Here is a 16,861-nt window from a genome sequence, read left to right on the forward strand (position 1 = left end):
ACAAATAGTGATCAGCGACCATGGACCAGAATATAAATCATTAGAAGTTAAACAGTTTGCTAAGGAATATGATTTTAAGTGTATTACAACGAGTCCGAATTATCCACAAGCCAATGGACAAGTGGAAAGATATATACTAACGACAAAAAGACAAAACAATTCTGAAAGTAACAATGGCTTATTTTCAGCAATGTTAGCATTAAGAACTACTCCATTAATTTTTTACGTATATTTTACAAATATGATTACAATTATAGAAATATGAAAATATTTATTGATTGCTTTATATTTATTACAAAAATGCAATACAATCTTTTTAATTGTATTTATAACAATAAAATGTTTTCAATGGTTTGCATGCATATAGAATACGATGTGTTTCAATGCTTTAAATCTGTTATGTTTTTTGTTTTTAAACGGATACAGTGTTTTACAATGGTTTGAATCCATCTTGTTATTATAAAAATATATTACTTCATTATTTGTTTGTTTTCTTTCGGAAATCAAATAAACAAAAGCAGATCCCAAGCAATTTGATGAACAAAGACCGAAAACTTTGGTTAACTGCCCTAAATGGTATAATAACTAGAAATAAGGGATCATTATACATACTTCACTTCAGCGAAGGATATTATCCGATAATTTATTTTAGTTTGCTTGTGTGTGTGTGTGTGTGAACATTTCTTTATTCATTGAAATAATTTTTAAAAAAATCAGCTCTTTTCCAAGCCTGCCTAGTGTGCATCTATTGCAGTCTCGCAATAGGCAAAGTCCATCATCCCTATATAACCCAAAAAGGTGGCCTGGGAATTTATTTTTCATTGTGTCTAGTAGAAAAAATCCGAATAGATCACAGACGTACGACTTGTCAAACGATCCCATCACGACATCAAAAAGGTCTTTTGGATTTTATATTTTTACCCATGTTTTACCTCCAAAAAAATAGGAGGGTTTGCTTTGCTTGCATAATGGTTTCTTTATCCAACTTTTTATATTTTGATGCGAAAAGTAATGATTTTCCAGAGTTTCCTTAATAACTGAAAGGTAAAAATCTTCTAATATATATATATATATATATATATATATATATATGTGTGTGTGTGTGTGTGTGTGTGTGTGTGTGTGTTTGGAGAGAGAGAGAGAGAGAGAGAGTATAAAGATTGATAATTGTAAATTTATGAATCGGTTTCAAAGGGAAAAACAAACAAAATCAAATTGAGTGTACGATCGTTTTGAAACGATATTCATTTTATTAAACTTGACAATAATTGACACGGACTTTACCTTCGAATATAATCTCCTCATCGACACAAAAGCGGGGGGGGGGGAATTAAAGACACAAAAATAAAACTAGTTTTTTTGTAGTAATTAAGGTCCTTATTGAGTTTCATTGGAAATTTTTTAAAAGTTCGTCAGAGTGTGCATGCTGCTCCCGAAAGGATGAAACACTAGTGTCTGTAGGTATTTAATTATTATAGTAAAAAAATAATTATGACAGCCCCTTTAAGAAATGTTTCTTATCGTTGAGCACTTTCTGTTGAATAAAAGTCGGTCAATTTAGCTCTTATGCGTAGATCGTCGTATAACGATTTGATCACTGTCTGTCTGACGTAATGAACATTTAAATTAAAATGTTTAAAATTCAACGCTATTTCACACGATTAATGGTAGCCGAATGGATACGGCCTCCGCTAATCGAGCCAGAGATGTCTCGTGTTGCGGGGTTCGAATCGTTCGACTGGTAGTAATTGTGACACCCTGCACTGAAGAATCCCGAAAGGATGAAACACTAGTGTCTGTAGGTATTTAATTATTATAGTAAAAAAATAATTATATATATATATATATATATATATATATATATATGAAAAATAAAATAAATAAATAAAAATAAAATTGACAAATTAATTAAACTATAAAAGTAAACCAATAAAATAATTGATTTTTTGGGGGGGATTTGTATTTATTCTCATTGGTCAAAAGGAATTGTTAATATATTGGTATTATGTGTGCAAAAAGAATCCTTTTTTTGTAAATCACATTGAGTTTCTTTTTATACATATAAAAATAAACACTTTTCAAATATATATAAACATACACATAGAATACTTTTCAAATACATATCAACATATGCACAAAAATTCACAAATATACATTTTTTGTTTTGTTTTTAAGAAATGTTTGGCAAAAAATGATACAAAAAATTATTTGACAAAAACAAAATTTAAAAAGAAAAGGTTTTAAAAAATTACTTGTTTTATTTTGTTTTTTTAACTGGAGACATTATGTTAGGTATTAGTTGGTTAATTTGGTTAGTAAGATAGAAATGGTCGCAGTTTAACGTCGTGCCCGGGACAATTTACATTTTTTTGTTTTTGATGTGATTTCGACTGTTTATGCTTCTCTTTTTGGGTTTCTGAAAAGAGATTTATTCATAATTAGACTCCAAAAAGTTCGGTTATAAAATGTTTTAATTTTATTCTTTTTATAGGTTTAGTGAAAATGTCGGCTATATTATGTTCAAACGTCACATAAGTAAGAGTAATACATTTTTTTCTTATTTCATCCCTTATAAAATGATATTTGATATCAATATGCTTCGACCTTTGATGAATCATAGAATTATTTCCTAATAAGATACTGCTCTGATTGTCGCAATGAATTACTATAGGTTCTTTAATTAGATCAGGTTTTAAAATAGATTTTAGAAGGGTGTTCCGAAAAATTGCCTCTTGCGCGGAATGAGTAAGGGCCACATATTCTGCTTCACAAGTAGAAAGGGCAACAATTTGTTGCTTTTTAGTGTTCCAAGAGATCATAGGTCCAGTCGTTGACAGTCTGAAACAATACCCTGTTATACGTTTTCTATCCTTAGAGTTACCCCAATCTGAATCTGAAAATCCTTCTAAATTTATAGGATATGTAGATTTTTAAATATTAAAGATTGTTCTTTGGTTCCTTTTAGGTAACGAAGGATTTGTTTTGCACGAGTAAGGTCCTTAATTGTTGTTCTCGATGAGTTTTGAGATAGCTTTGTTACAGTGTAACATATGTCAGGCCTAATTGCGGTCATCAAATAAATGAGGCTCCCAACAATTTCTCTGTATAATCGATTATCTATGGATTTTGTTTCGGTTTCTATATTTTTATTTATGTCCTTTTCCACGGATTTTACGTGGTTTGCAATCTTGCATTCCGAACCTGAGCAGAATTTTTTCGATGTATCGTGATTGGTTCATAGTCATAGTTTCATTTTCACATGTAAATTTTATATCGAGGAACAATGACAGTCGTCCAAGATCGGCCATTTAAAATTTTTTTATTTAATTCATTTTTAACATCTTTTAAAGTGTTGTCACAGTTTGAGACGGATAATATATCGTCAACCCCCAAAAACAAAATCAACAATTTATTATCTACATTTTTGGTATACATACACGCGTCTACGGGACATTGGTTGAATTCCTGTTCGATTAAATAATTATGAAGTGTTAAATTCCAATTGTGTGCACTTTGTTTTAGTCCATATAACGATTTATTCAGTTTCCACACGCAATTTTTATTTTTCATTTTAAATCCTTCTGGAGGGTAAATATAGATTTTACAGTCAATCAAAGCATTTAAATAAGCATTTTTACGTCCATTTGATGTATTTTTAAATTGTATTGAGCGGCAAGTTGTAATAAAATTCTAATTGTCGTTAAATTTGTCGTTGGTGGAAATGTTGCAAAATATTCGACTCCAGAAATTTGTGAAAAACCTTTTGCAACAAATCTTGCTATAAAAGTTTCACTGCCAGAAGCTGTGATTTTTTTTGGAAAAAACCCAGCGGGAAAAAAATTATATTTTAATCTGTCGGTTTTGCCACTATTTCGTATGTTTTCAGGGTCAATGTGAAATTTGATGCTCTTTCCAATAAACCGAATATAATATTTTAGACAAACGCTTTTTTTTAATTCACGCCCCCCCCCCCATTTTCAAATGTCTATTAAAAAGTAAATAATTAATTTATGTACCAAATATTTATATATCACAAAGTGAAGATAAAAGATCAATATATTCAAATTTAAAACAAAAAAAGTAGTGTTTTTTAGAAATTTACCTGTAAAGTCCGAAGTTTAAAACCTTTTTTTTTTTAAACACGTTGTTTGCTTTTTTGTGTTTTTAATGAAACCTTGTTCCTTGCTCCTTTAATTGAAAAATAAATTAGGGTTTGAATTACATTTTTCGAGGAGTTATAAGCTTCGAAAGTTAGCAGGTGGAATTATTCAATAGTTTTTACGAAATTTCTGACACTGCTAAAACATCGATAACCACCATTCAGATAAACGGCGATTACAATTTACTAATGCGCGATCAAATGATAAGAGATGCCAGGAGAAAAGAGAAGGCCTTCTTGCCAGAAAACGACGTAGATAAATTCATTACAGTACTAAAAAATATACACAAAACATGTCGTACCAGAACTAACAACCTACCCCAACCTCGAAAGCAAATTCGTCAAGTCAATGAAATACCTGCTGGACCAGGATGTATTTAAGCAGATGCTCGACTCGGAACAAACCATATCTACCTTTATCCACTTAAAGGTATACCTTTTCACAAGTCAGTTGACCACATTTCAGCACTTATGCTGAGTCTGGGACTTAGAATAGCGAGAGGATAAAAAAAACGGACAGACTTCAAAGACCAACTCGAAAAGGCACTCAGAGAGGCGGCTGTTCACATTAAGAGCAAATTCAAGACGGACAGGAACTCGGGACTATCTGTCGACGGAAGTCCAATGCTCATTAGCCGAAAAGTTGAAGTTTGCAACACAAACATCGACTTCCACCTCATCAGAACGATAGGCAATCACTAGACCACAACTGGTTTAGCGTCTGAAGTACAAAGATACTTAGATCGCGGTGTAAAAATTCGACCCAACTCCCAAGATGCCGCATTTTTCTATCAAGAACACCACCAGATAGAAAGACACATCACACAACGTGCCAACAAACTCGACTTAATAGACACCCTCGCCCGAACTGAATAAGCAGTAACAAACAAGTTGATCCACACCAACAGCAGCATCAAGAAGCCAAAAAGCGAGTCGGAGTAATTTCCTGTCCCTTTGTCTACTTTGCGACTGAAGCTACAACGTGTGTACAAATGTACAACATTACAGAATAACATCGGTGTGATCGGAAAAACATAGCAAATAGAAATAAGAATTATATTTCAGACACTAACGAAGTGTGTTTGAAAGACGCCGACTTTGTAATGCGGGTGTGATTGTTTTGATAATTTCAGTATTGAGAAAAAAGAATAATATAAACATTTTATTGTTTGTATTTTTAAGGTATGTGAATTAGAAATGTGTCAGAATCAACTTTCAAATTATGTCACCGATTGGGAGGTAATCAAGGGGAAAAAATAGCTTTACTATCCAACTGTACGAATGTTCCGCCTTTTTCTCTCTTCCTCGGGGGCTTGGTGACGGATTTTTATGCAAATCTTAGTGTACTAAAATAATGTCGCAATTTTCACCATTAAATTGTAAGCTAAAAATTTTTTACCACTTCGACATTTCATTCAATCTCCAAGTTTTACCGTATGTCAGAGATACCTCAGAGTGGTTCCCTGCTTTAGACACAACTCAAATATCAACACCCGTTTCGCACCCAAGAAAGCAGATTTATTTTCTATATTTAACAAAACTTCATACAAAAAGGAAGTGAACATATCACAAATGCTGTTTTTTTTAACTGATAAAAATACAATACTTCATGCACAAAATAGGATTCAATGCACGAATTATTATAGGAAGAACGTTTTTAACCGGGCACTGTTTGAAATAGATTTTGTGTTAGAAAATATTTTCTTCTGACTAATAATCCACTTTTACAGAATTGCAAGCTTTAATCAAACTTTTGATGCGTTATTTTATTTGAGAGGATAAAGTTATTTAAAGTAAAGTTTATATAATGTAAGAATAGTAATTGTATTTTTGAGATGAGGTGTTTTCATTGATTGAGATTGTCGGACTGACTTTCTCATCTTGGTTGTTATCGTCACAACGTTTCGGCCGTTTTGCCCTCCGACCTTTATCAGGTGTTTTGTATCGAACTGGGGAACCGTTTCTTAGGAGTCTCGAACCCAACCCTTTATTATTATTACGGGGGTACCGTGCTCGGACTCCAGCTAGGCTCTGGGGCATAGTTGCTGATTCTCTGTTTTGAATGTTACTTTTTCTGCCTCCGTTCATGGAGTATATGCAATACCTTAACTTCAACTCCCATCACCCATACAGTATCAAACATGGAATCGCACGCTGCTTACAACATCGAGCAGAGACAATAAGTAGCGATACCATTACATACCACCAAGAAATGGTCATATTGAAGAATACCCTCCGTCGTAATAACTACCCCGATAACAAACTATCCACCAGACGTGTTAATAGTATGAGAGGAGAATGAAACCCAAAAACCTCCAACGGTCTGTCTACCATACATACGAGGCATCTCCGAATAGATTCAGAGAATATGTGCCCCCTACAACATCAGGACGGTATTCAAGAGCGAGTCAGCACTCAGACGACACCTGGTACGAGTGAAGCCCCGCATGGAGGAGAACATGACCAAAAACTGCATATACTCCATCCCATGCAGTTGCAGAAAGGTTTACAAGGGTGAAGCATGCCGCCCCCTTAAAGTAAGGGTGGAAGAACACCGAAAAGTGGTAACTAAAGGGGAGACGGAAAAATCGGGTATAGCCAACCATGTCTGGATGGAGAGGGGGGACCATTTCCCCCCCTGGGATGAAGTAAAAATAATAGAGAGACCCACTGGAAAGTGAGAAAACTTAAAGAAACAGCTCACATGCTCGGACATAACAACCTACTGAGCAAAACAAGCATAGAGCTGAATGCAATTATGACACCTCTAATAGAAAGAGAAAACCTTGAATAACAACATAGGTTTAACATTAACAAAAACCAACTAAGAATTTTCTTAGTGACATATGGCCGAGTGGTCCTAGACGTTGTATCAAAGTTTACAGTTACCTAAAGGTGCTGAGTTCAATCCTGAACGAAGGCAGTGAAAAGTAACATTCAAAACAGAGAATCTGCAACTATGTCCCAGAGCCTAGCTGGAGTCCGAACACGGTATCCCCATAATAATAATAAAGGGTTGGGTTCGTGACTCTTAACAAACGGTTCCCCAGTTCGATACAAAACACCTAATGAAGGCCGGAGGGCAAAACGGGCGAAACGTTGTGACGATAACAACCAAGATGAGGAAGTCAGTCCGACAATCTCAATCAATCACAAATACTGTTTTTCAAACGGATAAAAATACAATACTTCATGCACAAAATAGGATTCAATGCACGAAAATTATAGGAAGAAAGTTTTTAACAGGGCACTGTTTGAAATAGATTTTGTGTTAGAAAATATTTTCTTCCGACTAATAATCCACTTTCATTTATTGTATAAATCGTGATTTAAAAAAAATCATTTCATTTTGGTAACATTATAAATATTTGAAAGTAAAAAGACAAATTCATATACAAATACACAACAAACACCACACGTTTTGGTTACATTATAAATACTTGCAACAAAATAGACAAATTCATACACAAATACAGAAAAACTGCACACATTTTTTATGCAATTTAGGTTATATTGTTTTATTTTTCTGTTAAAGTATAAATGTATAATAAGAAATATCATTTTAAAAATCATTTTATCGCATGAAATAAAATTGATTCCTGATAAGATCAGCCATAAATCTTATAAAATGTCAAATTACATTTTTCTTTTATAAAACGAACGGTTTTTTTTTAATTAAAAAAATGTTCATATTTTCATTTCATTCAAAAAATTATTCAGCTTTTTATTGAGTTAATTTTTAAAAAAATTGTTTAAACATCTGCACCAACAAATTGTTGCAAATGTTTACAATGACTTTATTTTCCAATTGATTTTGTCTTAGAAACCATTTGTATTTATTAAATAGATAAAGCCAACAATTTATTTCCAATATAATTTAAAACGGAATAAAATTACAAGTTTTCCATATGTTTGCAATATGAATTTATGGACATTGCTTTCATGCTAATAATATTATTTGCATATGTGTTAGGCGGTCACACACAGCAAACTATGTAATCGACTATATTGCAACATAAAATTACTAAAATAATATGTGATTGCTTTGTAGCATTAGAATATTAGATTCATTTAATATGAAGAACCACATAATGTATGTCTGTAAAAAAGTATGTTTTATGAAAAAATACGATTTTGTTTAAAATAAGTATTCGCCTGCAGCATATTGGATTTCTTATAAAAGAGATGACAAAAATAATTAACAAAATGTTTTCATTTTAGTATACACTCGCATATGTCGTGACATGATTCTTTCCTTGTAAAAGAAGAATTATATATTTGCAAGAAAATGTTTTTTCTGTATGTGTTGTTATGTTTCAACATATTTTGTTTCTGTGTAAAAAAGAGTAAAATATTTCACAAGAAAATGATTTCTCTCAATTTGTTTTAATTTTCTTATCACTTTATTTTTGCTGGGGATGGGGCATTTTACCGGATGCCAAACATTCTCCCATTCGTTTAGTTCGACCAGGAAATACTTTGCACGCTGTTGGTTGGCACATTCTTCCAGTTTTCTGCAATGGAAGGTTTTAGTGTATTTTGCCGAGTCACCACATCCATAATTTTTTCATGGCAGTCACTTTGTTTTTGACACGCAACACATACCCGTTGCCTATTTTTCTCTCATTCTCATTTCGTTTTCTTCTATGCCATGATATTTGATGAATTGAATCGTTTTCTAGTATTTGGACTTTTCCTGCTCTTCTAGGACTCTGACCTCGGTATCCTCATCAAACTGTATGTTTTATATGGGGATCTTCTTTCCAATTCTGGTGGAGCACTTGGCACATTAATCCAGACCGTATTTCATATCTTTAGAGAAGATATGTACAATTTGTAATAGTTCACTTAATGCGGCATATGAACTGGCTTAGATTTCTCGGCCTCTTCCTAAAGTCTAAAAGAATTGTCCTATTAACGAGTAACTGTTTTTGTTACCTAAGCAAGTCCTCAAGCATCCTTCCTGTTCTTTTTCAAGATATACTCCTGAAGAAAGGTGGCCATGAATGTTGTCTGCAACAAAACCAGTGAGGAGTTTGTAAGAAGTAGTGAGACAGCAGATTGGCCTGTACTTGCTAGGGCGTTATATCTCAACCGTTTTATGTATAAGGAGGGTATCACCTTTTATTAGCCATGTTGGTGTGACCCCCTCACTCTTCATCAGTTTAGTGAAGCATCTATCATAATGAAAATAGAGTGTTGTAAGTTTTTTTAAGCCATAAATATGATAAGTTTAAAATTCCAGGGGTTTGTTATTCTGGAATCTGTCCAAATTTTGTTTTACCATAGGAGATGTTATCTTTGGTTCCGGCATTTCTGGCTTGTTTTCATTTTTTGTAGCTATATCCTGGATCTATTGGCATCAAAGTTGGCTTCGTCCTTAAACAGAGGCCTCCAATACTCGTCCAGGTCTTGCTTTTGTCTCTTATAAGGTTTCTGTAGAATAGCCTTGCATTATTCCTGAAACAGAAGATTGGCCTGTACTTGCTAGGGTGTTGTGTTGCAACCGTTTTAGATATGAGGGTGATATCACCTTTTAATAGACATGTTGGTGTAGCCTCCTTACCCTTCATCAGTCTAGTGAAGCAGCCACCATAATGAATACGGAGGGCTGTAAGTTTTTTAAGCCAGAAATTAGATAATTTGTCAAGTTTAGTTTCTTTTTTGGTATTCTGGAATCTGTCCAAATTTTATTTTACCATTGTAGATACTAGCTTTGGTTCTGGCATTTCTGGCTTGTTTTCATTTGTTCTAGCTATATCCTGGATCCAATTGACATCAACGTTGCTAGGTCCTTCATCCTCAAACATAGGCCTTCAATACTTTTCAGGTCTTGATATTTAGGTGATTCTTCCACAGTGATTTTGTCTCTTATAAGGTTTCTGTAGAATAGCCTTGCATTATTCCTGAAGAGTTTATAATCATATTTTGCCCTCTGTTTGTTCTCCTTTGCTTGGATCTTTTTGTCAAGTGCTGGGATCTTACCTTCTAGTTCTCTTGCCACTTTTTCCATCTCCTCTATTTTTACCTGATATTGGAAACCGAGACTGTAGACGAGTCTTTAATGACCCCCGCACTGTAGGGGCAATAAGGAAATATTATTCTTTTCTACATTTGTTCAGTTGATTCTGGAGCTTCCTTTCCATGTCCTGCATTATATGTGATTTTTATTGATGGACAATTCGGTAGTTATGAATAGTCACCTGGTGGTGGTGAGAATCGTGATAGTGAAAATAGTTGGATTAAGACTGATGTAATATTTTTTTGCTTTGGACTTGCGTTGGTTTTGGAATTGAGGGTTTTTTTTCTGACAATGTAGAGTCCTACAGCATATGTGATTTGGTTCAACTCCATAAAGGATAAAGCTACGAGGAATAAGGCTTTTGAGAGCAACATTAATGTAGAGTGTTGCATCATATGATTTGGTTTTGCTCTGTGAAGGATATCCTATGAGAAACAAGTCTTTGGAGCATGACATCTATATTTTTGATTACTGCTTTGATCGCTCTTGAAGCTTGGATTTTTGGCAGTTTTGGTTTTTCTTCCATGCTCATCAGTTGTATTTCCTCTATGGTATTACAAAGTTCTTCTTCCAATGTAAGTTGTTCATCATCTGCCTCTTGCAATTCTTGAGGTGTTAGCAGTGTTCCGGGTGTTGATATTGGTGTGGCAGAACCAGTTTTTATTGATGGACAATTCGATAGTTATGAATAGTCAGCTGGTGGTGGTGGGAATCCTGATAGTGAAAATAGTTGGGTTAAGACTGTTCAGTTTGGCCCATTAATGACTGGTGGTGTGGTTTTGGCTCTAACCCTGATTTATTCTGCTTTTGGCGATAGTTATTTTTGGCATTTTTATTGGATTTTTGTTGGTTCTTATGAGGGCTGCTATTTCTGACTTTATATGGTCAAGCTTAGCCTCACTAAATAAATATTAACGCAGGTCGTTGGGTTATTTTTCTGAGTTGAATATTTCCCTTTGCTGAAGTTGAAGAATATTTTCTCCGTGTCTCTGTCTTGTTTTTTATTTTCTGTATTTCACCATAGTCCAAAGCCAATAAGTGTCCAATTTTCTTCCCTTCTCACTATAACCTCTTGTCTTTGATTTGTTTCCTCTTCCTTGATGAGAACGTAGTCATTTTCCACTTCTTTATGAGGGCGCATTCTTCTTCTGATATATATTTTTCCACTAAGGAAAGCAGGGACTGCAGGCAGGTAACTAGCGTAGCTTTTTTTCCTCAAAGAGTTAAGACGTTTTTATTTTCTCGAGTAATATATATTTGATATTTTTCTCCACTTTTCAAACTTTGAATACTGATAGCAAAGTGCCTTACTTTGAGCAGTGGTAGGGGGATAGGGTTAGGGTTAGGGTTAGGGTTAGGCCATGGTCTTTTTTAAGGTCTCATGGCTGATCTGAGTTTGACTCTGGTATTGCAATCTTGTAGCTTTCAGAGAAAAAATGTCTGCACTATTACTTTCCTCTTCCCGTCTACTGCATGAACGAGTTGAGGGATCCTTTTTATCTAGGGTGCTGGCCTTTCAGTATTTCTTTTTTTTACTTTTATTCATTTTGTTTCTCTGATATATGTTTGCATACAAATTGTTAAATATTGTTTATTTGTAAAAGAGCCACATCATTCAGAAAAATATTATTAATCTCCAATATGTCTTCGCATATGAATTAACAAGCTGTGTTTCCTTGAAAAAGAAGAGTGACATAATTCACAAGAATATGGTTTCTCTCCAGTATGTATTCGCATGTGTTGCAACATGTGATGTTTCTGTGCAAAAGAAGAACCGCATATATCACAAGCATATGGTTTTTCTCCAGTATGTGTTCGCATATGAATGAGCAAGTGCTGTTTTCCACTAAAAGAAGCGCCACATACTTCACAAGAATATGGTTTCTCTCCAGTATGTGTTCGCATATGTCGTAACATGGTATGTTTCTGAGTAAAAGAAGAGCCACATACTTCACAAGAATATGGTTTCTCTCCAGTATGAGTTCGCATGTGAATGACCAAGTGGGATTTCATTGCAAATAAAGAGCCACATACTTCACAAGAATATGGTTTTTCTCCAGTATGTGTTCTCATATGAATGAGCAAGTGCTGTTTTCCCCTAAAAGAAGAGCCACATACTTTACAAGAATATGGTTTCTCTCCAGTATGTGTTCGCATATGTTGCAATATAGTCTGTTTCTGAGTAAAAGAAGAGCCACATACTTCACAAGAATATGGTTTCTCTCCAGTATGTGTTCGCATGTGACTGACCAAGTGGGGTTTCATAGTAAAAGAAGAACCACAGACGTCACAAGAATATGGTTTCTCTCCAGTATGTATTCGCATATGTCGCAACATACTGTGTTTATGTGTAAAAGAAGAGCCACATACTTCACAAGAATATGGTTTCTTTCCAGTATGTGTTTGCATATGTCGCAACATACTCTGTCTATATGTAAAAGAAGAGCCACATATTTCGCAGGAATATAGTTTCTCTCCAGTATGTATTCGCATATGTATAAACATGCATTGTTTCCGTGTAAAAGAAGAACCACATACTTCACAGGCATATGGTTTCTCTCCGGTATGTGTTCGCATATGTCGCAACATCGTCCATTTCTGAGTAAAAGAAGAGCCACATACTTCACAAGAATATGGTTTTTCTCCAGTATGTGTACGCATGTGAATGACCAAGTGGGGTTTACTTATAAAAGAAGAGCCACATACTTTACAAGAATATGGTTTCTTTCCAGTATGTATTCGTATATATTCTAACATGTCTTGTTTCCATGCATATATAGAACCACCTATTTCACAAGAATATGGTTTCTTTCCAGAATGTTTTTGCATATGTACGGTTAAATATTGTTGTCTTGAAAAAGCACAGCCACATACTTTATAAGAATTAGATTTTTTCCAGTATCTGATTCATTTAAATTTATTATATTAGTTTACATATATTTTCCTTTTATTCTGTTTTAGAATAAACAGAATGAATACAGGCGATTTCTGTATTAGTTTAATGGACTTAAAATTTTGTAGATCTTTACTATTTATATTTCCCTCGTGTTTATTTTTCATATAATTGATAATATATATATATATATATATAAACATAAGCAAATTATCTAATGAATCAGTGACTGTTTATCTAAAGTGTTATACAATATATTAGATTGAAATAGATTGATGAATATAGAATCGTTATTAAGGATTCAGTAAATGCCTGCATATTTATTAGTTTCAATGAAAACAAGTTTTTCAATGTGTGATGATATATATATATATATATATATATATATAATGTATGCTCCGCTGTGTGCCAGCTCACTATAAAATCAAAAGAATCAAATCAATATTTGATGTGAATTAATCAATGAATACAACATATCTGATAGATTCAGTGAATGTTTATGCATTTTATAATATTTAAGTCTTACGCATAAACATAATGTATATAAATTCTCATAATTCGGTTATATATAAATAATTTTCTTTGCATTTTAATCGATAGTTCTAAAAAATCAAACATTTTTGCAGCTCATTTTTAAAGTCTCATACAAGTGTTTATTATTCAACTATTCACTACATTTAGAAAACTGTCAATGAGTCCATTAGAAATATACACTTGTGATAATTTCAACTAGTACCATATTTAGTAACTCTAAGAATACAATACAAACTCAGTTGGCAGCAAGTTGTCCATATATTTTCATAAGATTATATTTTTTAAAAGAAAAAATCATGTAGTTCAGAAGGATATGATTTTTTCTTGTTTTCTTGCTTTTAACTTTGTGCGATTTGCACTGTATTGATTGCTGGATATTTCGCAAAATGAAATAAAGACAAATTTTAATAAATAATATAATTTCTGTGTATTTTAATGGAAAGTTCTAACAAATCAACAATTTTTGCAGCTCATTATTAACGTCTCATATAAGTTTTTATTATACTACTATTCACTGCATTTATAAAACTGTCAATGAGTCAATTAGTCATATGCACTTGCAATAATTATTTCAACTTGTACCATATTTAATAAGCCTAAGAATAGAAGAAATACATACTCATTTGTCAGGATTTTTTCAATATATTTTCATAAAAGTCTGTTTCATAAAAGAAATCTTGTATAGTTCAGGAAGATATGATTTCTCTTTTTTTCCGGCTTTTAACTTTGTGCAATTTTCATTGTATTGACTGCTGGAGATTCTGCAAAATGAAATAAAGACAAATTTCATTAAGTAATATAATTTATACATATTTTCATAATACTGTTTATAATGTTAATATGTATACAGTGTTAGTTTTAAAATGGATGAATTAGAGATAGACGTCTGCATTATGAGCTAAAGGCACAATTAAATAATCATGCAAAATTTTGAAAAAGTCCTCAGATTTAGTTTTGATTAAATTAAAAATATAATCAGGATATTTGTTACAATACTTATCCATGCAGAAAATGAATTCTTTTTCATAAATATTAAACTAAATAAAATTTCAAAATTTTATTTTTTATTTACAAGATTTGAAGTTTAGAAAAAGAAATGATTCTTTTGGAGAAGCAACAATATTGTATTTATGATCTTTATTTTGAAAAACATTTTGACTAATGTTTCACGATGCATGTAATAAATCTAGCAATTTCTCCAATGTTTTGATTGAACAATGCAAATAAATGTCTGTATATTAAATGTTTGACAATTCTAAGAAATTGAAGAATATATAAATCATGATAATTTCTGACAGATTTCCCAGACTAGCAAGATCAACAAACCTCACTTCTAGACCTATTTCTGACCACAATCTCCGATGATTATGTAACGAATACTGTTAACCTATGCCGTGATAATGGTAGAAATCACCGTAAATTCTTGACCCAAAGCTGAAGAGCCATTATTCAAAACAACAAGACATTATAAGACTGACAAGGGAGCCACCAGAGACCTCATCAGAGATGCCCCTGGCTAAATATCTTTTATCTTCTTTCAGAATAGTGCGCATATAAGACCACTGAATGGTTCAAAGCGGCAATTTATGCTCATGTTCCTAATTGGAAGTTCTATAGAAAACTCCACTTTCCCAAATATTTTCTACGTGTGAAGCTGCTATTGCTCACATGCAGAAGCTAGAAGTAATTGTAAGAAAGAAATAGCGTCAATTGATAGAGAATACACTAAAACCACCAGGAAATGCATCAGAGCACAGAAATGAGAAACTTGTGAGTTCTGGAAAATCTACAACAGTGTAGCAAACAATGGGCAATTAACAATTCCTACATAATCCAACAATCATGAAGTTGTTGGCATGGCAACCGAGAAAGCTGGCATTCTTGCCAATTGATTGGCCCTGAACTTTACACTGGACCCAGAAACAGCTCCCTTATTTTTCTTTGTGAACTAACACCGTACTAGATGATCTGAAAACCACCTCTTCTCAGGCGCATTATACCATAAAAAATCTGGACCCCTCAAAAGCATTTGGACCCAATCTCATCCTGTCTGTACTATTAAAAGAAATTGCTGCAGTCCTCTCCAAACTTTACAACAAATGCCTTAATGAATCTTCCTTTCCTGACTGGAAAACTACTTTTAAGGTTCCAATTTACAAGACTCGTGGCGAAAGATCTGACGCATTAAATTACTGACGCATTAGTCTCCTCCCTTTTTTCCCCAAAATATGTGAGTTCATAATTAATCAATCCATCAGTTTACAGTTACTAACCAATATGGATTTAGGCAAGCCCATTCTACAGCAAATATCCTTACTGTAATCTCCAAACATATATACCATACACTGGAGAAGAGAGGAGATGGTGTGGCGGTAGGCATAGATATACCTAATGCTTTTGCCAAGGTGTGACACGATGGTATCTGTAATAAATACATGATGTTTTGCATCTATAAAAATTGTAATTTAAAACTTATACAATAGTTTAGTTATGTGGACAAATATAAATCTGTTATTGAGTGGATAAATGTAGATAAGTATGTGTGTTAGTCATGCTTGATAAAGAAAATTGACTGTTGGTCTCCATACATATGTTCATGGTTTGCAAATAGTAACGTGAGAAATAATGGAGGAAGAATTGCAGCTATATTTCTCTGCCAAGAAGAACAAGCAGAAACACTATCATTATGCTTAGTGATCCTACACCATACTAAGCAAGAGAATTTGATGGACGTGGCAAATCAACAGAGAACTGTTTGATACATTATTGTTGGATGACTTTTTACCATAAATTAAAGTCTGAGCTCATGTAATTGCTAATTAAGCAGAACAAAGCAAAAGTTGGGTTATTGACTAATAAGAGCACATCTTATCTGTTGGTGCATAAAATTTTGATACTGATTTAATCCACAAAAGTAAAAACCAGTCGATGTTGAGCAAATATCCTGCTCCTAGATCATTGATTTGCCTACCTTAAAGAACCTGTCAAAGAACAATTTCAACCCATACATGGCAATAAATTTACTTATCTAGGGATAGCTGTGAACATGACTCTGCAAATAATGAGGACTATTATGGGTGTAGCTTATTATGAGATAAATCTCGATAGCAATATAATAATATGTCTACAACATGTATATGTTGCATATGAAACCAATATTTTTGAACAATTATCATGCATTCATTTATCTTGCTTCAGTAATGGGGTTTTGAGATTCGAGAGTTTTCTCTTTTTTAATAGGACGCCCCAAAAA

At 33.3% G+C, this 16,861-nt stretch overlaps 1 protein-coding gene and 1 long non-coding RNA gene across 3 annotated transcripts in view; both read right to left on the bottom strand.

The window, feature by feature from the left end:
- Nucleotides 1-1,815: 1,815 nt before the first annotated feature.
- The window catches only part of LOC145269790 (uncharacterized), a 261,099-nt gene continuing 246,053 nt past the window's right edge, over nt 1,816-16,861 (bottom strand). The window contains exons 2-3 of one of the 2 annotated variants that reach the window (XR_013865241.1): nt 14,228-14,369; nt 1,816-2,416 (exon numbers count right to left, since the gene is read on the bottom strand). This is a non-coding gene — a long non-coding RNA (uncharacterized LOC145269790). The remainder of the gene's footprint in view (nt 2,417-14,227; nt 14,370-16,861) is intronic. The other variant, XR_013865240.1, reaches the window with a different exon arrangement.
- On the bottom strand, nt 7,770-13,191 carry LOC145269781 (uncharacterized). The gene has a single exon (XM_080125500.1). It carries the CDS (start codon nt 13,008-13,010, stop codon nt 11,811-11,813), a length of 1,200 nt encoding a protein of 399 aa, XP_079981626.1. The 5' UTR covers nt 13,011-13,191; the 3' UTR covers nt 7,770-11,810.

The sequence above is a fragment of the Euprymna scolopes genome, chromosome 45 (assembly GCF_053919585.1).
Source record: "Euprymna scolopes isolate OS-2025 chromosome 45, ASM5391958v1, whole genome shotgun sequence".
Lineage (NCBI taxonomy): Eukaryota > Metazoa > Mollusca > Cephalopoda > Sepiida > Sepiolidae > Euprymna > Euprymna scolopes.